The sequence below is a fragment of the Vulpes lagopus genome, chromosome 1, assembly GCF_018345385.1.
Source record: "Vulpes lagopus strain Blue_001 chromosome 1, ASM1834538v1, whole genome shotgun sequence".
In the NCBI taxonomy this organism is placed as follows: domain Eukaryota; kingdom Metazoa; phylum Chordata; class Mammalia; order Carnivora; family Canidae; genus Vulpes; species Vulpes lagopus.
This window is the reverse complement of record NC_054824.1, coordinates 107,694,336-107,717,050: the sequence shown is the minus strand read 5'-3', so window position 1 is coordinate 107,717,050 and position 22,715 is coordinate 107,694,336. Positions and strand designations below refer to the sequence as shown.

The following is a 22,715-nucleotide window of genomic DNA, read 5'->3' as shown; positions in this document are numbered from 1 at the left end:
ATCAACCTTACCTTCTGGGACTACAAGATATTCCAGGCTACTCTTATACTCTCCCTGCCCCACCCCTGGAATCAGTAATTTCTTCAAGAAGCCCTGTTTCTTCTAAGTGGAGAATGAAATTTAGATATGAAAAGCTAGGCATGCCCAATACTAAGAAGGTGTCATTATTCCCAAGGCTTCTCAGGAGTCAGGGCTAGGAAATATAAGCACACATACATTTCTATGTATCTGTATATCCATATTCACTGAAAACCATGAGTTCATACACTGATACAGTAATTCTAGTCTAACATCACCAGGTTCACTCCGTCTTTCCTCCATTCTTCACACATGCCCTCCTCTTATCTACATGCCTTCCACATGCTGATCCCCAATTCCAAGGGCTTTTAGACTTAATTATTCAGAGGAGAGAGGAGAGGCTTAATGAAGTCTTAATACTTCCTTTACTATCCTACTATTAGAGGTAACAGGAACTATATATGATTTTTAAAATATCAATAATGCCCTAGCTGAAATATATAACAAAATAAATGGAAAGTAGTTTACAATAAGATAATATCTATTTTAATATATATAAATAGTTGAGTAGAAATACACTAGAAAAAAAAAGCCCCCACAAATTTCCAAAATGTCTCTTAGGGAATGGTAAATACCCTTGTTGAATGAAAGTCACTCCTCTACAGAGTATATGTAATAAATTAAATTATAAGGCAGTAAGATTAGTGCCTAAGTACAGAAATAAAGTGCTATAGAAACAAACTAGTAACTTCTAGCGAGTACCTCTCAGAGGAGTGATACCTATGTCTTGAAGACTCAACAAAACTTTACTGGGGGGCAGGTAATCCAGTTTAAAAAAGGGGGGGGGCAGTCCCAGTGACCCAGCAGTTTTAGCACCACCTTTGGCCCAGGGCGTAATCCTGGAGACCCGGGATCAAGTCCTATGTCGGGCTCTGTGCACAGAGCCTGATTCTCCCTCTGCCTCTCTCTCTCTTTCTCTCTCTCTGTCATGAATAAATAAAATCTTTATAATAAATAAATAAATAAAAATTAATTTAAAAAAAAGGCTGCACCTGTTAAGGAATCAACAGTGTAAGATGAGAAAAAGGTAAATGGATGAATAAAGTGAGGAAGAGACAAGGAATGGGGCAAGAAGTAAAGCATACAAGAGGTATTTCAAAAATAATTAACCAACGTTCTATAGGTCAAAAAGCTGGTGACCTGAAATTCACCAACAGTGTTATCCATTCATGAACTGCAGTTCTATTGTTCAAGCTTAACAGAGGACAACACATCCCTTACCGTATGAATTTCAGATATCTGAAGTCAGCTATCATGTTGTTTAGTATAAGTTTTCTTTCCCCATCTAATCAATTCTAGCTTCTTCACTAAGAATTGTGTTTTTTAAAGATTTTATTTACTTATTCATGAGACACACAGAGTGAGGCAGAGACACAGGCAGAGGGAGAAGTATGCTCCCTGAGGGGAGCCCAATGAGGGACTCAACCCCAGGGACCCCAACCTGAGCCAAAGGCAGATGCTCAACCACTGAGCCACCCAGGTGCTCCAAGAATTCTAATTCTTATTTCTTGGATCCACTCCAGTGCATCAATGATCTGTAGAAATAAACTATTAAAATATCTTTGATTTAGAATGGATAAAAATTGAAGATTAAAAACATAACAAAATTAAAAAGAGAACCAAAGGTCAAAGTCCTAACATATAATGAGAAAACCTTTTTTTTTTTTTTTTTTTTTTTATGAGAAAACCTTTAAGCAAAAAAGTTGACAATAGAATGGTTTGAAAATGTGAAGTGCATTTGGTCTTTATTTTTAAAGCTTAGATGGGATAAGGAAGAATGTTAGCAAATATTTACATAAGAGTTACTATAAAATTTAAGTTATATCTATATATGTTCTGATTACTATTATACAACAGCTTTTATCTAAATTTGATTACTAAGAAAGATGACAGAAGCCTGTCATGTATAAAGGTCTGTTTTAATAATTCAAAGGTCTTCTGTCTTATTATTCTGAGACTACCAAAATAAATGTTTCTTCATAATTCTTTGACTTGTCCGTACATTTTCTGGATTATGAAGAAAATAGTGATGGTTTTAAAACATGTCCACAATTCTTTGATAATTCTTCCATCTAATGGTGGAGCATTAATCTCCTCTCCTAGAACCTGAATGGCCACTAATGAAAAGAATGTGATGGAATGATGAGACTTCTAAATTTAGGTGGTACAAGGCATTTCAGTTCCCAGATGGCTCCTTCAGGACACTCACTCCTAAAACCCAGCTACTCTTTGCAAGAAGTCCAGGTCACATGGTCATGTAGGTGTTCCAGGTGTTCCAGCTGACAGCCCATAACCAAGCGAGAAGGCCTCGGCTATCATCTGAACTATAACTGCACGCAAGACCCTGAGCAAGAATCTCCTGAGTCCAATTAACCCCCAATTTTGCATTGATGAAAAATGACTGCTATGGTTTTAAGGCTGTTTTGGGGTGGTGTGTTATATAGCATCAAATAAAATGGTAACTTTGTTTCTTTTTTTCCAATCTGTATGCCTTTTATTTCTTATTCTTTTTTTCTTTAGTGGCTAGGACCTAAAGCATGATGTTAAGTAGATGTAGTGAGAGTGGGCATACTTGTTCTTCATTTTGTTAAAAAAAAAAAAAAAGTTTCTAACATGTTATCATTCAGACTTAAGTTATTATAGGTGTCTCTTAAGTAGCTTATATTAGGTTACAGAAGTTCCCCTCTCTTTCCAGTTTGCTATGTGTTTTGTTTTTAATCATGAGCAAGCACTGACTTTAAATAATCTTTCTGCATCTACTGAAATATTCATATGACTTTTTCTCCTTTACCTCATTACTGTGGTGAACCAACATCTTTAAGATTTTCTAACGTTAAAAAAAAAAAAAAAAGATCTACTAATGTTAAGCCACCCTTTTATTCCTAAAATAAACTTACAGACTGCTATATTCAGTCTGCTAATCTTTGCATCTATATTCACAGACTGCTATATTCAGTCTGCTAATCTTTGCATCTATATTCATGAGGGAAATACGCCTGTAACTTTTAGTGTTATTATTAAACTTTTCAGGTTTGGTTATTCAAGTTCTGTAACAAGTTCACAGAAAGAACTAGGCCCTTTTCTTAGCACTTTAATTTTTATCATTCTGTTTTAATATATTTAAGACAACTTTTTTTTTTTTAAAGATTTCCTTATTTATTTTACAAAGAAACTGCATGTGAGTGAGCAAGGGGAGTGGCAGAGGGAGAGAGAATCCTGAAGCAGACTCCTCACTGAGTGCAGAGCCCGATGCAGGGTTTGATCCCAGAACCTAAGATGATGACCTGAGCCAAAATCAAGAGTCAGATAAGACACTTAACTGACTGAGCCACTCAGGCACCCCAAGACAACATATTTTCTTTGCATTACTGTTTTTGCTGCTTTACAAAAGTTTTGGTAAGTAGTATTTTACGTATTGCTCACTTTTAAGCATTTTAAAGTTTCCACTATGATTTCTTCTTGACCCATGAATTACTTAGGAATCTTTAAATCTCCAAATTTATGTGAACTTTTGCCTTTTTATTAATAATCTATAATTTAATTGCATTCTGGTCAAAGAACATGGCCTATAAGACAGCAATTCCTAAATTGTTAAGATTTACTTTACAGCCAATTCGATGGTCCATTTTTTATAAATATTCCAAAATCCTAGAAGAAAATGTATTCTCTAATTGTTGGACGTAAGGTTATATATATTTTTCTTATTAAAATAAGCTTGGGGATCCCTGGGTAGCTCAGCGGTTTAGGGCCTGCCTTTGGCCCAGGGCGTGATCCTGGAGTCCCAGGATCCAGTCCCGCGTCGGGCTCCCAACATGGAGCCTACTTCTCCCTCTGCCTGTGTCTATGCCTCTCTCTCTCTCTCTCTCTCTCTCTCTGTGTCTATCATGAATAAATAAATAAATATTTTAAAAAATATAAAAAATAAATAAAAAATGAAATAAGCTTAATTATGTGGCTGATCTTCTAGTTCTTTACCAATATTCTGTCTTACTAAAAGGCCATAAACATAGAAGTGTTGATTTCTTCCTGTAATTCTATTGAGTTTTGGTTAACATACCTTGAGGCTATTTTATTGGAGTTCAATTTGCCAACATATAGCATAACACTCAGTGACCCTGAGGCTATCTTACTGTTATACAAATACATTTATTATACAATTCTTAAAGCTAATACTGAGATTTTCATTTAGAGTAGCTATGCCATTTGCTGAGATTTCTTTTTTTAGGGAATGGTGAGGTGAAGGAGGTCTGGAATTCTTCCTCCCCACTTAGTAATTTTTTATTTTTTTTAAATTTTTAAGTAAGACTTTATTTATTTGAGAGAGTGTGCATGTATATGGGGGGGGGGGGGCAGAGAGAGAATCTCATGCAGACCTCTCAATGAGCAGGGAACCAGCCAGACATGGGGCTTGATCTCATGACCCTGAGACCATGATCTGAGCCGAAATCGAGTCAGAGGTTTAACTGATGGTGCCACCCAGGCACCCCACAGCTGGTAACTTTTAAAAAAGTATGTTTATTGAAAATCTTGTTTTGCAGCAGTTAAGGGACTATCGACTATCTAATCTGCCATACCACTAGAATCAAAAGTCTCTGTGTCACCTTCCTTTAAAAACTAACAGTTTGACATGAATGAACCTTGAGGATATTGTTAAGTGAAATAAGCCTGTCATAAAAAGACAAATACTGCATGATTCTACTTACATGAAGTATCTGAAGTAATCAAACTCATAAACAGAAAGTAGAATAGTGGTTGCCAGGGGCTAGAGGGGAAATGTATGTTTGCTGTTGTTCAATAGGTAGTTTTAGTCATGCAGATGAAAAGATCAGTTGTACAATAACATGCATATAGTTAACACTATATCAATGTACATCTAAAAATTGTTAAGAGGGTAAAATTTATATCATGTGTTTTTTTAACCACAATTAAAAAAAAAAAAAAGCAACAAACTGTTTCAGGGTCAGTAAAAACAATGACAGTTCACTAAGTCTTGCTGACAATTCCTTTTAGACCAAACACAAGATTTACAGAATTTCTACCTGTCAGGCAAAAAGTAAGGAAAATTTCAAAATTAGCAGATTAGCAGTAGTCTCTAGTAGTATAAATTCAATTCTCGAAGTGATCATTAAGATCTTTTACTCTCTTCTCAACCAACCAAGTTCTTGCCTATCTCTTTCACAATTGTCTCACAACTGAGACAATGGAGGTTATCTTTTGGTCATGGCAATTATAGGAGCATTGTGGACTTCCTTAAGTTCTGTTTCAAAATATCCCCATTTGATTATGTTTCTCATATTCACTCCTCCAAATGTAGTTTCTATATGTCAATCTTAGGACTGGTGCTGAGCTGGGTACATAAGGATCATGTAAGGAAACTGTTTAAAAACACAGATTTCCAGACCTACTGAATCAAAATCAAGAAAAAAATCTGAGACTCATAAAAAATAATTGATGTCCAGTTTCCCTTTACCTAGCTGGTTATCATATATTTTCTTAAAAGCCATCCCTAACTCCCTAGACACAGATCCACCAATACATGGTCCTATCTCATGATACATATACAGCACAATGGGCCTGTATCTCCCTCACTACACTGTGAATTATCAGAGGGCAGGATACATATATTCACAGTATTCTCAGTGCACAGCATAGTGTCAGTCAGCTATACAGCTGGTTTTCAATACACATGTTCTGAACCAAACCAACAATGCTAAGTATTATGTATGGAAATACATTTTTAAATGATACAATGACTATCAATAACGAAAGGTGTATCTACATCATCTGGGGAGTGTTTAAAAAATATACATTCCTGGGCCTGTCTAGACTTAATGAGAGCTATCACCTCCATGACCTCCTCCACTGCATGAGAATAATACCCAAGGGGAAGTGGTCATGAAGATATTTGGAAGAGGATTTTCACTTACATGCTCCAAAAAGGGAATGATACATTTTTAGACACTGAGTTATTAGTAACTGGTCACATTTGGGGGTGCCTGGCTGGCTCAGACAAAGGAGCATGTGATGCTTGATCTCACGGTTGTGAGTTCAATCGAGCCCCATAATAGAATGTAGAGATTACTTAAAAATAAAATTTTTAAGGGATCTGGGTGGCTCAGTGGTTGAGCATCTGTCTGTCTTCGGCTCAGGTTGTGATCCCGGGTCCAGGGATTGAGTCCTGCATCAGGCTCCCCACAGAGAAGCCTACTTCTCCCTCTATCTATGTCTCTGCCTCTCTGTGTGTCTCTCATGAATAGATAAATAAAATCTTTAAAAAAAATAAAAAATAACAAAATAAAATCTTTAAAAAAAAAAAATCTTAGAAACTGGTCACACTGGGAGAACTCTAAGTGATTCAGTTTTACCAAAATCAGTAATTTGTAAGAAAATGGGTAGAAAAAATCTGAGTATGTGAAGGATCAGTCCCCAAAAGATCTTGTGTGATAATGATACAGAACTAATTTCTCATAAAACTTATGGAATGCTACTGGAGGGGAGAGTGAATACAGACACGCTTTTTACAAAGATTATCCTGGATACCATATGGTGAACAGACTGAAGTAGGAACAGAATATAGACAAGGCAACTAGTTAAGAGGCTACTGTAAAAATCCAGAAGAGGAAGAGTGAGGGCCTGAACCAAGCCAGTACTAACAGAATGAAGAAGAGATTTAAAACACATTGTGGGGGGATCCCTGGCTGGCTCAGCGGTTTAGTCCCTGCCTTCAGCCCAGGGCGTGATCCTGGAGTCCTGGGATCGAGTCCCATATCAACTTCCTTGCATGGAGCCTGATTCTCCCTCACCTGTGTCTCTGCTTCTCTCTGTGTGTCTCTCATTAATAAATAAAATCTTAAAAAAAAATTAAAATTAAAAAAATAAAACACATTGTGGGGACACCTGGGTGGCTCAGTCTGTTGAGTGTCTGACTCTTCACTTCAGCTCAGGTCATGATCTCAGGGTTGTGAGACGGAGCCTTATGTCAGAGGTTCTCTCTCCCTCTCCCTCTGCTCCTCCTCACCCTACCTCCCTCTCAGTGCACACACACTCTCTTCTTCTCAAGAAAAAAAAAAGAAAAATTAATTTAAAAAATAAAATATTGTGGAAATGGAATTATAATTACTTAGTTATCAAGTAGATATGGGAGCTGAATAGGAGAGGAGTCTGAGTTTCTAGCTGCAGCAAATGTGTCAATAATAGTATCATTTATGAACATTGGCAATAAAACAAAAAGCAGGTCTCAGGGCCAGGATCAATGGACTACATTGGGAGCAATGCTAACTCAGTATCTAGACGTACTGAGTCTGAGGCAGCTACAGAACATCCACACTGAGATGAGTGCTTTGCATAAATGGATCTATAGCTAAAAGGAGATCTAGGCTACAGATGAAATTTAGAGTGACAAGCAGATGATAACCAAACCCACAGAAGATGAGACCATTCACACAAGTGTTAGAGTAAGAAGGAAGGGGAGACAGAACCCTGAAGAACATAGTCAACTGAGGAACAAAAGTTCTGAAAATGCCTGACTAGCCAGAGAAATAATAGCAAAATTTTAAAAAATACAGTGTTAGGGAAGCAAGGCAGAGTCAACAATGTCAAAAGTCATAGAGGGATAAGAAAATAAACCAATGGAAAGTCCCTCACTGCATTTGAAAACTAGAAAGCTTGAAAATAGTACTTTAGAATAAAGGTTTCAGTGGGGAGGCTGGGGTAGAACCATGGGCTAAAGAATGTACATGTGTTGAGGCTGGAGAGACAAATAATATGGTGTCTTTTTTTTTTTTTTTTTTTTTTTGTAGACTGTGTGTGCACACAGGTATGCATGTGCTTGTGCCCACACAGGTAACAGAGTAAGTGGAGCTGAGATGGGATACAATGGTTGAGATGAGAAGAGGCTGAAGCACATTTACATAGTAAGAGAAAGGAGCTACAGGAAAGAGGTTGAAGACAGAGTAAGAGTGGTGTTGATGGTGAATGAGGTCTCTGAGGAAGAATGAGGCATCAGGATATAAACCTAGGACATGAGGGAGAAGGGTTTTTTTTTCCCCTGGAACTTCATGAAAAGAGGAGTGAAAAGAGAAATAAGTTTCTGGGTGGTAGAACATGAAGTTGAAGAGTTATTTCTGAATTTTTAAAATGTTTCTCTGCAGAATTAAAGGTGGATCACATTCTACAAGTGGTGGGCATGGAGGTGGATTGAGAGCTGGTTTCCCGGGGGACATGGGGCAGTGGGAGTGACAAGGGCATGTAGGAAGACAGCAAGACACCCCCAGGTCTAGTCAGTGCACAAGCCCACCCAAGGTACACTCATGAACCCCAAGGTTACAGAAACTGAACGACTATCTGACACTAGGTTTCATAGGCGAGGTAGAATTAAAGAGCCACAGAGATTATTTTCCTAACATATCAGAACAGCAAGAAAGTCATTAAGTAATAAGTAAAGTGGAGAAGGAAGTAATGTACTGTAATAAATGAAAAAGTCAACAAACTAAAGATCCTGATGAAGTCAAAGGGCTGGGAAAACAGAGAGTAGCCCTCAAGGTAGCAGCATTTAAGACTTCCGGTTGAGAGCTAAAGAGGTCCAGAACTGTAAGGCTAAGGCATCATATGGTCCCTTCTCAGAGACACAATCCCATCTAGAAACAAAGAAAGAGGTACTGAGAGAAGAGGGCAAAGAGGAAGATAATGAATGGCTCGTCAGCATTCAAGCCATCAGCAAACCTGGGAGAGGTGGCTACCACGCAGGGACTATGAAGTCAGGTAAGGACAGACACAAGATTGGTAATGTGACATGTCTGGATGGCACAAGCCTCAGTGCAGATCGTTTTAATTTGCAAGTTGGAGAATAAGGGCCTAGTTTAGGAAACTCTGGTTACATGGGAAGCAAGAATAAGTAGCTTCTACCTCAGAGAGACAGAAAGGTATTTTACTCAGAGAAGAGCCAGGCTTCAAGGAGAAGGTGTAGGGGAGAGGGTTAGCTGAGTGGCATGCTCACAGCAGAAGGCAGCTCCAGGAGATGTCATAGATACAGTGGCCAGAAAGACAGCAGAGGGGCACTGAATCACATCTCTGAGGAAGAAACGTCTCTTCCTAATACTAGGTACCTACACAAAGCAAATGACTCCCTTCCTGAGAAGACACACAGAAAAAAAAGCTCAAGCTAGTGAGGATGGAGGTAGAGTTAGTAAGCACACCAGTAAGTAAATCAAGCTCTCCTTGCAGTCCAACAAGCAGTTGAGTACCTGAGTCTAACATTTAAGAGAAAAATCACAAGAGTTTCATTGACGTGTTTACATACTTGAGACAGATTTAAGTTGCAAATGTCTTACTTTTAAGTGTCTCAGTTCCAATTTTTAACAATTCCACCATTTAGATCAATTCGATCAAACTAATGAGAGGGTTCAAACACAGTTTATCACATCCAAAGATTGCAATTACAACAGATGTATGTAAAAATCAAAGGCAACTCGTGACTTGGCACAGGAAGATGGGACGGATCTCGTGGCAGAGCTATTCCACTGGTCTGTATCCAAACTGTGGTGGAGACCCCAGACTCTACCATGTAACACAGCTGAGCAGAACTGAACGCAGCCACAAATGAGTGTAGGTGACACCAGGGAGACCTGGATGGATGGCATCCATGTCGATTTCCTGGCTGCAATTATGCAAGATGTTACAACCGGGGAAAACCAGGGGAAGGGTATGCAGGATCTTTGAGTGCTATTTCTCACAAATGCATAGTAATCTACAATTATCAAAATAAGAAGCTTGGGTTTTTTTAATTAGAGGCAACAAAGCAAGGAGTACCACTGGAACAGTCTTTAAAATTCATGGTAAACACTAGAGATTAGTGTTCTAGCTCAATGATACTCAACAGAAATTTGAGAGGGTGAAGGGGCACCTACACGTTAGAACCTCTGCCCACACCACCCCCATTCCCTGCACCCACCCCCAGAATTGTTGCCATGGTGAGCCAGGTTTCAGAGGAAGCTTGTCATATCTTCAAATGTGCTGCAAGTGAAGAAGAATAGAAAACCACTCTCCGCTGTGACTTATCTTTACAAACACCACTAACTGGTAAAGAAAACATGTCAGAGAAACATAATACTCAGTAAGTAATTTAAAATAAACATGAAATATTTTAAGAGATTACTTTTTTTTTAAATAAGCATTTTTTTTTTTAATTTATTTATTCAGAGAGAGAGAGAGACTGAGAGGCAGAGACACAGGCAGAGGGAGAAGCGGGCTCCATGCAGGGAGCCTGACACGGGACTCGATCCTGGGTCTCCAGGATCAGACCCTGGGCTGCAGGCGGCGCCAAACCGCTGCGCCACCAGGGGTGCCCAAGATATTACTTCTCAAAAGTAGTCTCAAATCTCTGATTTGCCCAAAATCAGCCAATACACTTTTCATGAAAATGTACCTGGGCAACAGAAAAACAAACATTTTGTTTCTTTAAGAAAGGAAGTACGGACCTTTTCCCCAGCAATTAGATTTTCAGTGGTATATCCATACCCTCCTAACAAGGAATACAACATAAATAAGGGTATATAATCTTTGGCCTTGAGTAGAGTGAGCTTATTCAGCCTACAGAGGAGGCCTCAGCATACTAGCACCATACCTCATCAACTAGAGGAAAAGAGCTACACACAAGCAGGAACCAAAATTAGTACTTTTTTTAAACGTTCCTACTAACAAGCAGCCCCAAAGAAAACACCTAGGCCCACTAAAATCAAATATGGGATAACACTGTGGAATAGTAAGGCAGCCTAATTTAGTATTTGAACGAATGGTTATCAATCAGAACAAAAAATAAAATCACCTCAGGATAAACACATTTTTAAAACCACACTATGAAAATTATTCACAGAATTGTGTATATATATGAGTATTGGAACCCAAATGTCCAACCACAAAGGAACCATTACATAAAAGAATGGCATATCCAAAGACACTGAAAGACTTATGACAGGAAAAGGCTTACAACATATTGTGAGGTAGGAAAAGAGCCACAATTAATATGTGAAGGATTCTAATCTCAAATTTAAAGGAACGTGTGTGGGAGCACCTGGGTGGCTCAGTCAGTTAAGCATCTGACTCTTGGTTTCAGTTCAGGTCATGATCTCAAGATCAAGAGACTGAGCCCCACGTCAGGCTCAGCGATCAGCATGGAGCCTGCCTGAAATTTTCTCCCTCTCCCACCCCTTCTGCTCACATGCACACTCACACTCTCTCTCAAATAAATAAATATTTTAAAAATAAAAATTAATAAAAGTATGTATATATGTTTATTCAGGAAAAAAATACAAAAAGAATATAAATCCAAAAGTTTTACATTTCTTTTTAAATCATGAAGCTTTTCCCTTTACACATTTCTGTTTTAAGTTTTCTACACTAAGCAAATATTACTCTTATAATTTGGGGGAAAAAAGCAAACTACACTAACATTTTAAGCAATATTTAAAAGGTTATGGAACAATAAGAAAATATACATATATGAATACACATACACGTGATAATTATTTTAAAGAAAGAAAATTATGCATAAGATAAAAAAGTTAGTAGGACATACACAAAAATAATGGTGACTGTGTTTGAAGGATGCAAAAATTATGAGCAATTTTCTTTCCTTTTTACTATGTAGTAGTTTTTCTTTAAAGAACATGTATTGGGACCCCCTGGGTGGCTCAGAGGTTGGGCGTCTGCCTTTGGCTCATGGTGTGATCCCGGGGTTCAGAGATTGAGTCCCGCATAGGGCTCCCTGCGAGGAACTTGCTTCTCCCTCTCCCTGTGTCTCTGCCTCCCTCTCTCTGTGTCTCTCATGAATAAATAAATAAAATATTTTTTAAAAAATAAAATAAAGAACATGTATTATGTTAATATGAAGAAAACCACTGTACTTAACCCTGATCCCAAACCTTCTTTTTCATTGTATCCTGCCTCCTAAAACAAACCAACAAACATACACATGCACACAAACCCACAAGTACTTACATGGGCTTACATCTCTGTATCTGTTTCGATTTCTGTTTTCTGGAAACTTGGCCACTCTATGAGGATAGTCATGGGACTCATTGCGAATTTCCTTAAAATAACAAAAATATATTTTAACATTCCTCTTAAATTGTATATAGCAAAACAGATATTTTCCCAGCCAGTATAAAGTAACATTTATCAAGCACTGATGATATGCCAAGTACAACACAGAACTCATTGTCAACATTATCTCATTCAGTTCTTACAACACCAACAGAAACAATTATCATCCCTGGTTTATATGGGAGGGATGACAGGCTTTGAGAGGTTAAACAACCTGCCAAAGTTCACAAAGCCAGGAAAGTGGCAGGACCCAGGACTCCACAGACATCCTTCAGGCACCAGAGTCCCTGCTCTTGAGGTATTTATATACTGACAAGCAATATTCAACCCCTACAAGCAACATTAAACACTATACGTAACACAAAACTAATGCAATGGAGGTGTATCTAAGGCTAACATCATACTCAGATTCTCACTAAACTCTCAGTAATATCTACCTCTATTTTGGAGTTTCCATCTTAAAACTTTCATCTATTTCTTCATGTTCGTGCCATTATTACTGTTACTTTGAGTCCAGAAATATCCTCAAATTTTATTTCTAGAGCCATAAACAGCAGCCATTACTAAGCCAGAAGCTCATTCTAGGACCCTTACAGTTCTCTGCATTCCACTATATAAGAAATTCCATAAGTGCACTAAGCACTCAGCTATTTGGTGTATGTTTTTTTCACCCAAATAGAACATATTATTTTGAGAATTCAGGTAAAAACAGAAACATTAAAAAAAATTTGCATTAACAGTAAAAATTAATTGGGTTTTGGCTCACACTATCACATATAAGAAAAAGCATTTCAAAAGTGAGGCACCACTCAATTGTATAAATTAAGCATAAATAAATCATTCAAGTCACTTCTTGACAAATGCCCCTACTATTGGTTCCTCATGCTTGTATGTCACCAACTCAGAACAGGTTAACTTTCTAGCCTGTATTTTCGTCCATGGTTTTAAGATGCAAAGAGTAGGGAACACAACCTTTCAGGGGGAGGAATCTTAGTCACACTGTGCGTACAAAGAGCATGTGGAACATAACTTATTGTTGGTACAGCCACTTTGGAAAATGCAATCTGCCACACACACAAGCAGAAACACATACTACATATTCGCTACAACTGTTGCTACTGACTTTTATTTTTAAGATTTATTTATTCATTTATGATAGACAGAGACAGAGAGAGAGAGAGAGAGAAGGAGAGAGAGAGAGGCAGAGACACAGGAGGAGGGAGAAGCAGGCTGCATGCCGGGAGCCCGACGTGGGACTCGATCCCGGATCTACAGGATTGCGCCCTGGGCCAAAGGCAGGCGCTAAACCGCTGAGCCACCCAGGGATCCCCCTGCTACTGACTTTTTAATGCTTCCTTCTCATCCAGCAATCTCATTGAGCTCTCTAATATTTTGGAGTGGCTGTGAATTTCTCAATACTATCAAATAGAGGTAATTCTGTCTCTTCCCTATCCTTCAGATTTCTTATTTATTCATATCTCATTTCTTTTTCTTATCTAACTCCATTGGCTAAGATTGCCTATTCAACAGTAAGTAGATTATTTTTTCCCCCTGATTTTAAAACAACTGTCCCTAAGCGTAATACCCGCTTTGGGTTTCTGGTTAATAGATACTCTTCAAGTTAAAAGGGTTCTCTTCAATCTCTAGTTGGGTAAACATTTTTTATGAGTGGGTGTTCAATTTTATTCAATGTTTCCCCTGCATTTATGGAAGTGATCATATAGCTGTTCACCTTTACTCTGGTAATGTGCTGAATTACAATTTACACATTTTCACTTAGTAATATGCCTTTAAGGCTCCTCCATGTCTTTTCATGGCTCGATAGCTCATTTCTTTTTAGTGCTGAATAACATCCCATTGTCTGGATGAACCACCATTATTTTACATAAGATGTACATCTATGTTTTTAAGGTAAACTGACCTTCAATTTTCTATTTTTATATGATTTATTCAGTTTTAGTATGAAACTTATATAGCCTCATAATAATCTGGACAGAAATACTATCTTTCAGTTTCAAATACTTTTCCACAAAAGCATATTATAACAAATAATCGTAATTAGCCGAAAACATGAAAAAGTGTTAACTATTAACTACACATTAATTAGGTAAGTTTTTAAACATTAAATAATAAATTTTATATGTAAAACTAAACACATTCAGTTCTAGGCTTAAAGTTATTTGCATAACCTCAAACACTTTATAGAGCTGAAACACTATAAATTTTATATTTCAAGTGAGTAACTGATAGAAAAATGTTACCTTAAAATAATACAAAAAGTTTTCTGTTAATGACTTTTCTGTATCAAGTGTAGGAAAAATACATTGGCCAGAATAAAAGATTCTGATAACACTATGCAGATGAGAATAAAGTATTCTCATACATTACTGCAGAATGTAAACAGATACAATGGTTGAGAATGATTTATTAAGATCATAAATCTGACCTACCAATTTTATCTACTAGGAATTTGTATCCCATAGCCACACACCTGCGTGCAAAGATTTATGCATAGTGAAAAAAGCACAAAAGAATATGCTCCCATGACAGGGAGGGAACAATCCACTCAAACATAAATATGTCTAGCATACAGTGAATAATTCTAGAAGGAGATGAGAAACTAGTAACTTTTGGTGGAAGGCTGAACATCTAGGGAAGGGTACAGATTTATGTAACTAAAATGTGTTTTCATCATGAAATATTTCAAACAGAAAAATATACATATCACAACACATGTTACCATCAGTGACATTAAACATTTATTGCCACTTTTGAATATCTGCTTCAGATCTTTTTTTTTTTTTTTTTTTTTTTTATTTTAGAGGGGATCCCTGGGTGGCGCAGCGATTTGGCGCCTGCCTTTGGCCCAGGGCGCGATCCTGGAGACCCGGGATCGAGTCCCACATCAGGCTCCCGGTGCATGGAGCCTGCTTCTCCCTCTGCCTGTGTCTCTGCCTCTCTCTCTCTCTGTGACTATCATAAATAAAAAATTTAAAAAAAAATTAAATTTATTTTAGAGAGAGTGTGTGCACAGCGGAGTGGGGAAAGGGAAGAGGGAGAATCTTAAGCAGACTCCATCCACACTGAGCATGGAGTTGTCATGGGGCTCGATCCCATGACACTAAAATCGTGACCTGAGCAAAAATCAAGAGTCAGATGCTCAACCAACTGAGCCACCCCGGTGCCCCGAAATCTCTTTTTTAAGAAAAGGAATAAAACACATCATTGCAGCATTATTTATAAGAGCCAAGATGTGGACAACTTCAGTGCCCATTTATAGGGGAAAGAATAAAGATGATGTGACACACACACAAGCACAAAAATGTAAAAGGCGAAAGATTTATACGATCTGAAGAGAAACCAGAGTATTCAAATGTAAATAAAACAATGAACTACTCAGCCAAAAACAAGAATGAAATTTTGCCATTTGTTACAGCATGGATGGGCCTTGAAATATGCTAAATGAAATAAATCACAGGAGAAAGACAAACACTGCATGATTCACTCACATGTGAAATCCAAAAACTACAAACAAAATAAAAGCAAATTCATATATACAGAAAACAAACTAGTGGTTACCCTCTGGGGAAGGGGGCTTGAGAGTGGATGAAATGGGTGAAGGAGGACAAATGCATGGTAATGGATAGTCATTAGTCTTGTGGTGGCCATCACTTTGTCATGTATAAAGATGTCAATTATAAAGCTGTACACCTGAAACTTACACAACTAAAAAAAAAAAACCTCCACATATCAGATACAGCTAAATGCTCTCCCCTATCCTACCTCACTCTCTTTTTTTAAAAAAGATTTTTTTGGGATCCCTGGGTGGCGCAGCGGTTTGGCGCCTGCCTTTGGCCCAGGGCGCGATCCTGGAGACCCGGGATCGAATCCCACATCAGGCTCCCGGTGCATGGAGCCTGCTTCTCCCTCCGCCTGTGTCTCTGCCTCTCTCTCTCTCTCTCTCTCTGTGACTATCATAAAAAATTAAAAAAAAAAAAAAAAAAAAAATTAAAAAAGATTTTTTTAATTTATTTATTTACTCACGAGAGACACACAGATAGGCAGAGACACAGGCAGAGGAAGAAGCAGGCTTGTCAGAGGGAGCCCGATGCCGGACTCGATCCCCCAGACCAGGATCACGCCCTGACCTGAAGGCAGAGGCTCACCCACTGAGCCACCCAGGTATCCCAGCCCCTCTCTCTTTCTAAAGTAACCTGCCCTTTTAACTCCTTTTATTGGACACTTTTTGTGCCATTTGGATTTCAAACCATATATTCATAGATTACTTTAAACTAGCTAAAATACTAATAAATACTAGTATTAATATCAGCTCTAATGCTATAGTTTTAAAAATCACATTGAAAAGTTGTTGCAACCCACAGAATGGGAGAAAATAGAAGTAAATAATTTATCTGATAAAGGACTGCTATCCAGATTATATACAACTCCAATTAAAAATTTTTTTAATGGGCAAAGAAGGTCCCTCTATTACACTAGCCCTTCTTCAATGCCTGTGTTATGCATAGACACCTATGTTTCACACTTAAGTGCATCTATCTCTCAGCTGCTGATTCCAATTTTTAAACTAAAGAAACACACTTATTTGTATATACCACAAGTCCTTACTGATGTTGAAAAAAAAATTAAATAGGGTAGTCTCAACTAACAGAGGTATCGAAGAGATTTTAATTTCCCAAACACCATAAAACAGCCAAGTTTGGGGGGGGTAAAGAAATACATTCATAACAAACACATTCTATTTTTTCACCAATAAAAAACCCCCCACAAAACTCTGTAAGAGTCCATTCTCTCAAATTTCCAATGTTTGTTCCTCTTTATCTTTAATTTCAGTGCATTTAAGAAGACCAGAACTCCCAATACATCTTTCCTTTACTGTGCAGGATTATAGTCAAACTCAACAAAGAACCCCCAATACTTTAAAAAGTACCTCCAGAGGTCCACACTAGTTGCATATCCCAATATCCATTCTTTATTACTCAAATTTTCTAATTTTTACTTTCTAACTTTACTTTCTAACTTACAACCTGTTAGCCCAACTAACAACCTGTATTTTCCAGCCTCCCGTATAAGTAACAATGATCATGAGACAGTCCCAGGCAAGCAGAAATCCCTGGACTGGGCTGCAGGAAAGCTTTTATCCAAAGGGCTGGCTCTGCTGACCTGTTGCTTCTCAATTCTGCCTGCCTTGATGTTGGGGGTGAAGGGTGAATGGGCACAATATATCCTGGGCCTACAAAAAGCACATTCTAAGGAAGGCTAAGCAGAAACAGAGGAAATGCAGTCTCATGGAGCCATAGTAACAACTCCGGACTCCTAGCTCCAGAATTTTCACTGTAGTAGAAAAATAAGCCTCTATCTGTTATGTCAGCTACTGCCTGATGTTCCTCCTCATGCAGCTAAACATAGATCTCTAATACTCATGGTATGGCCAAATCTCAGTTAACTAGGTCTGACACTGAAGGAGTCATTTTCAAGAACACTCAATATACAAAAATAAATAATTTTATAAGTACTTTTTATAAACAATAAAACTCATGGTGTTTCTCAAAATGGGAATGGGAAAATCGGTGTTGAGTTATTCACTATGTTTGTATCGTATCTGGGAAAATCGGTCTCCACTGACGTTTGATGCTAAAACATTTCCCTCCTAAAGCAGAGACAACCCATAAACAGTGGCCCTAAAGACTAAAGATGTTTCCTGTCAGCACCAAAACCTGCAAATCCAAGATTTCTCAACCTCAGCACTATTGACATTTGAGGCTGGATAATTCTTCGTTGGGAGACTGTCTTGTGCACTGCAGGATGTTTAGCAGCAGCAACACTGGCCTCTCTACTCATGAGATGTTGTAGCATCCCTCCTCCTGTGACAAACCTCTGTAGACATTGTCAAATTCCCATGGACAGCAAGATCTACCACAAATGTCCTATCAATATTCAGTTGAAAACCACTGTTCTGGGATCCCTGGGTGGCGCAGCGGTTTGGCGCCTGCCTTTGGCCCAGGGCGCGATCCTGGAGACCCGGGATCGAATCCCACGTCGGGCTCCCGGTGCATGGAGCCTGCTTCTCCCTCTGCCTGTGTCTCTGCCTCTCTCTCTCTCTCTCTCTCTCTGTGTGACTATCATAAATAAATAATTAAAAAAAAAAAAAAAAAAGAAAACCACTGTTCTAATCTAATACCAACTCTTATCTAATTAATGCTGAATCTAAATGGGAAGGATCTTCTTTTAAAGAATAACAAAAAAAATTTTACATCCATTTTACAATTTTTGCTCAAAAAAGGTTTTAAATAATTGACTCGCTAGTTATTTCTCTTTTAGCGGCAATAATCCAAGATGTGGGTAAATCATTTACAAAGACCTCTTTCATGGAGTTATTAATAATGTTGAAAGCTAGAAATAACCTGAATGTCCAATGACAGGGGAAAGACTAATTGAAAAAATAATGTACATCCAACAGAATATCATGTAGCTGTTTAAAAGCCACAACTCTGAGATCATTACCCGAGAGGAAATCAAGAGTCAGATGCTTAGCTCATGTGCCTCAAATCCAACACATTTAAATTTATTCTTAAATATTTAAAAATTTTTATTTTAACTGATTTTAACATGACTACACTTTTCTTCTCCTTTAATCAACAAGGATGAATCACAAAGTATTACACACCCTCATACTGACCATCTTTATATTCCCAGAATTTGGGAATGGTGTTCTATATCTCTAGATACTGTCAATGACACATTAGAACTTAAGGACTATAACATAGATAAAATTAAACGGTCTATTTGGAAGGGGAGATGCGAACTCATTTACTTTTACCTTTCCTTTTATTCAATCAATCCTTCTAAAGCTTTGTTTCATTTTACTGTTTTCAAGCTTGAATGAAATGCTTAGCCTATTAATATCCTTCTTTTCCCCTTCTTGCTTTAAAGGCTGGCCAAATCCTGTTTAGGAAAACATCATCTAGTTATTTTCTAGAGTCTCTAATGGCAGTACTGATTTATTCTTTCATCCAAAAATGATTTGTAACAGCTGCTGCTTTCCATATGTTATGCTTCTTTATTTCCTTTTCCCCATTTTTTCTTATTATCAAGTTTTCTTTGTTCCTCTTTCCCTCTAGTAGTTTAAGGGGGAAAAAGTGTCATTTCTATCCCAGTGGGGATTAGTCTTAAAATTTTGTAAAAGCATGTTTGAAGTTTTATTTTCTACTAGTGTGAAAGCATCTATTAATAAATTCCCATCTGGTAAAATATCTATGGTACAATTATCATAAGTTTCACTTACCTCTTCCTATAGACCAATCTCCCATATTTTCTTGAAATAATCTAGAACCTTGAATCCATATTTTTTTTACATTTTCAATTATTTCAAAACTATCATTTGTAGTAAGGTTCACAACAATAATTATAATTATTTAGCATTAACTCTATATTTTACTTGGTTTCAATGCCCAAACCTACTTTCTATACTTATTTCATTTCTTTCAGCTCTTGGGTAATATTTTCTATTATTTTCTGGCATTCAATGTCAGAATGTGTTAAGTCTGATGCAAGTCTGACTGGTTCTTCTCTAAGATAACTTGTTTTTCTACCTTGAAAGGGCTTTTTCTTTTATTCTGAATATTTAGAAAATTCACCAGGATGCACCTAAATTTTTATTGTTTTTTTAAATATAGTCTTGGTGAGGACTTCGTGGTGCCTTTTAATCTTGAAATTAAAGGTGTTCTTCAGCTCAGAGACATTCTTCCATTATTTCTCTGGTCACTGCTTCATCTCAAGGTCCGCTGTTCTCTCAGAACCATGTAACACAGAGGTTTGAGACTTTTACGTGTTTTAAATGTTTTCTCATAATATTCACTTTAAATATCTTTTCCTGAATTCAGAGATTTTTCTCAAACTAACCTGGTATTTTCTGCACCATCTGTTTTGCTACTGAGTCTTAACTTTTTAAATAAATATGTTTTTATAAGTTTAAGAATCCTTTTGTTCTGTTTGTTTTTATAACCTCCTCTTGTTTTGGAACTGAAATCCAGTTTTCCCTATTTCTTATACTATTTCACATGCTCTAAATGATCCAATTAGTCTCATCTTCTTGAGGTGCTGAATTTTTCAGCTGTAACATTTGTTCATCTTCACAGAAAAGTGCGGGCATCAAGTCTTAACCAAGTTTTTGTGGATGCTCCCACTGCTTAATATCAAAATCCCCTAAATCTTGGAACTGGAAGAAGCTGGTTAAAAGATACAAACTTCCAGTTATAAGATAAATAAGTACTATGGAGGTAACATACAACATGATGACTATAGCTGAACACTACTGTGTGATACAGAGAAAGGTTATTGAGAGTAAATCCTAAAGTTCTCATCATGTGTTGGGAGGCACAACATTCATATGAGTGTTCCTTTCTGTATTTTTATTGTATTTATATGAGAAGATGGATGTTAGCAGAACGAACTGTGGTAATAATTTTATAATACATATAAATCAAGTCATCAAGCTGTATGCCTTAAATGTATACAGTGATGCATGTCAATCATTTATTAATAAAACTGAAAAAAAATCCTCTAAGTCTCAAACATATGGGGGTAAGACCCTTCTCTGATGCCAAGTAATAATGTAGATTTTTTTAATCACTGCATTTTACTCATTTCAATGATAAATAAGAACAAAAAAGCTTCTACTGCATGGGATTAAGGACCTGAAAAATTATATGCATTTCTCATTATTTATCATTATTCTTGTCAATGTTCACTGCTATTTGTATAACTGTATCTAACAACTGTTTTTGGCATCAGGCCTCAGAATTTTCCTTAAGACTATCAAGGAGCCAGTGCTGTAAGAAAAGTACACTCACATTTAAAATAAACACAGAAGGTGGATTTATTTTCACCTGGGGGAGTAAGGGGCACAGTACATTAACAGACCTAAAAGATAACCAGGAGGGGTGCCCAGCTGGTTCAGTTGGAGAAGCATGAGACTCTTGATCTTGGGGTTGCAAGTTCGAGCCCCACATTGGGTATAAAGATTACTTACAATAAGAAAAAGCTTTAAAAAAAAAAAAATGAATGACCAGGGCTATGCCATGTAAACAAGAATGACAGATCTAAGCAAAAAAACAGCTTATGCAAAGATGTGAAAGTACATTTAAAAAGACAAATGAAAAAATAAACATGAACAAATGGAAGAATGAATAACTGATGTCTTACAAGAAGTGTAAGCATCCCGATGTTTATAGCAGCAATGTTCACAATAGCCAAACTGTGGAAGGAGCCTCGGTGTCCATCGAAAGATGACTGGATAAAGAAGCTGTGGTCTATGTATACAATGGAATATTACTCAACCATTAGAAACGACAAATACCCACCATTTGCTGAGTGAAATAAGTCAATCTGAGAAGGACAAACATTATACGGTCTCATTCATTTGGGGAATATAAAAAATAGTGAAAGGGAATAAAGGGGAAAGGAGAAAAAATGAGTGGGAAATATCAGAAAGGGAGACAGAACATGAGAGAATCCTAACTCTGGGAAACGAACAAGGGGTGGTAGAAAGGGAAGTGGGCGGGGGGTGGGGGTGACCGGGTGACAGGCACTGAGGGAGGCACTTGATGGGATGAGCACTGGGTGTTACTCTATGTGTTGGCAAATTGAACACCAAAAAAAAAAAAAAAAAGAAGTGTAAGTAGCACAAAACTTATGGTGGACAAGAGAGGACAATCCAAGAAATGAGAATGAACAGGTGCAGAGAGGTCAGATTATATAGGCAATTATTCATGTTTCATTTACCCAATACACACACAGTAATTCTGCAAACTATAAAGATGGTACTCTACGGCCATACCACTGTGAACACACTCGATCTCATCTGATCTTGGAAGCTAAAGATGGTATTCTAAATAGCAGGAAGAGGGAGGAAAGAGGGATGAGATACTCAGCAAACAGACAAAAGCTGGTAGTTATTTAGAAAAAAGTTGGTCAGGAAAAAGACAAGGATTCCCAGTTTAATCACTCTTTTTTTTTTAAAGATTTTATTTATTTTAAAGATTTTATTTTTAAGTAATCTCCATACCCAACATGGGGCTCAAACTCACAACCCCAAGATCAAAAATCACACACTACCAACCAAGCCAGCCCGGCATCCCATACTTTTACCACTTCTATTCAACAGAGTCCTGAAATTTCAGCCAGAGCAGCTGGGCTATAATACATAAATAGGAATCCAAACTGGAAAGGAAGTTGTTAAACTATCTTTATTCACAAATGACATGATCTTGTATGTAGAAAATCCTAAAGAACCTACACACAAAAAACTGTTGGAGCTAATAAATTCAGCAAAGCCACAAAACACAAAATTAACACACAAAAATCAGTATTTCTATACATGAGCAATAACTCCAAAGAAGGAAATTAAGAAAATCCCACTTAAGGGGATGCCTGGGTGGCTCAGCGGTTTAGCGCCTGCCTTCGGCCCAAGGCATGATCCTGGAGTCCCAGGATCGAGTCCCACATTGGGCTCCCTGCAT

At 37.5% G+C, this 22,715-nt stretch overlaps 1 protein-coding gene across 2 annotated transcripts in view; it reads right to left on the bottom strand.

Moving 5' to 3' along the window:
• Positions 1–22,715, bottom strand: part of PTPN2 (protein tyrosine phosphatase non-receptor type 2) — an 87,277-nt gene that overhangs the window by 51,052 nt on the left and 13,510 nt on the right. For both annotated transcript variants that reach the window (XR_005988928.1, XM_041761982.1), the window contains exon 2: positions 12,073–12,163. Coding sequence is in view for 1 of the 2 variants with exons in the window: in XM_041761982.1 (XP_041617916.1) it covers positions 12,073–12,163 (91 nt within the window). In the remaining variant the exon portion in view is untranslated. The remainder of the gene's footprint in view (positions 1–12,072; positions 12,164–22,715) is intronic.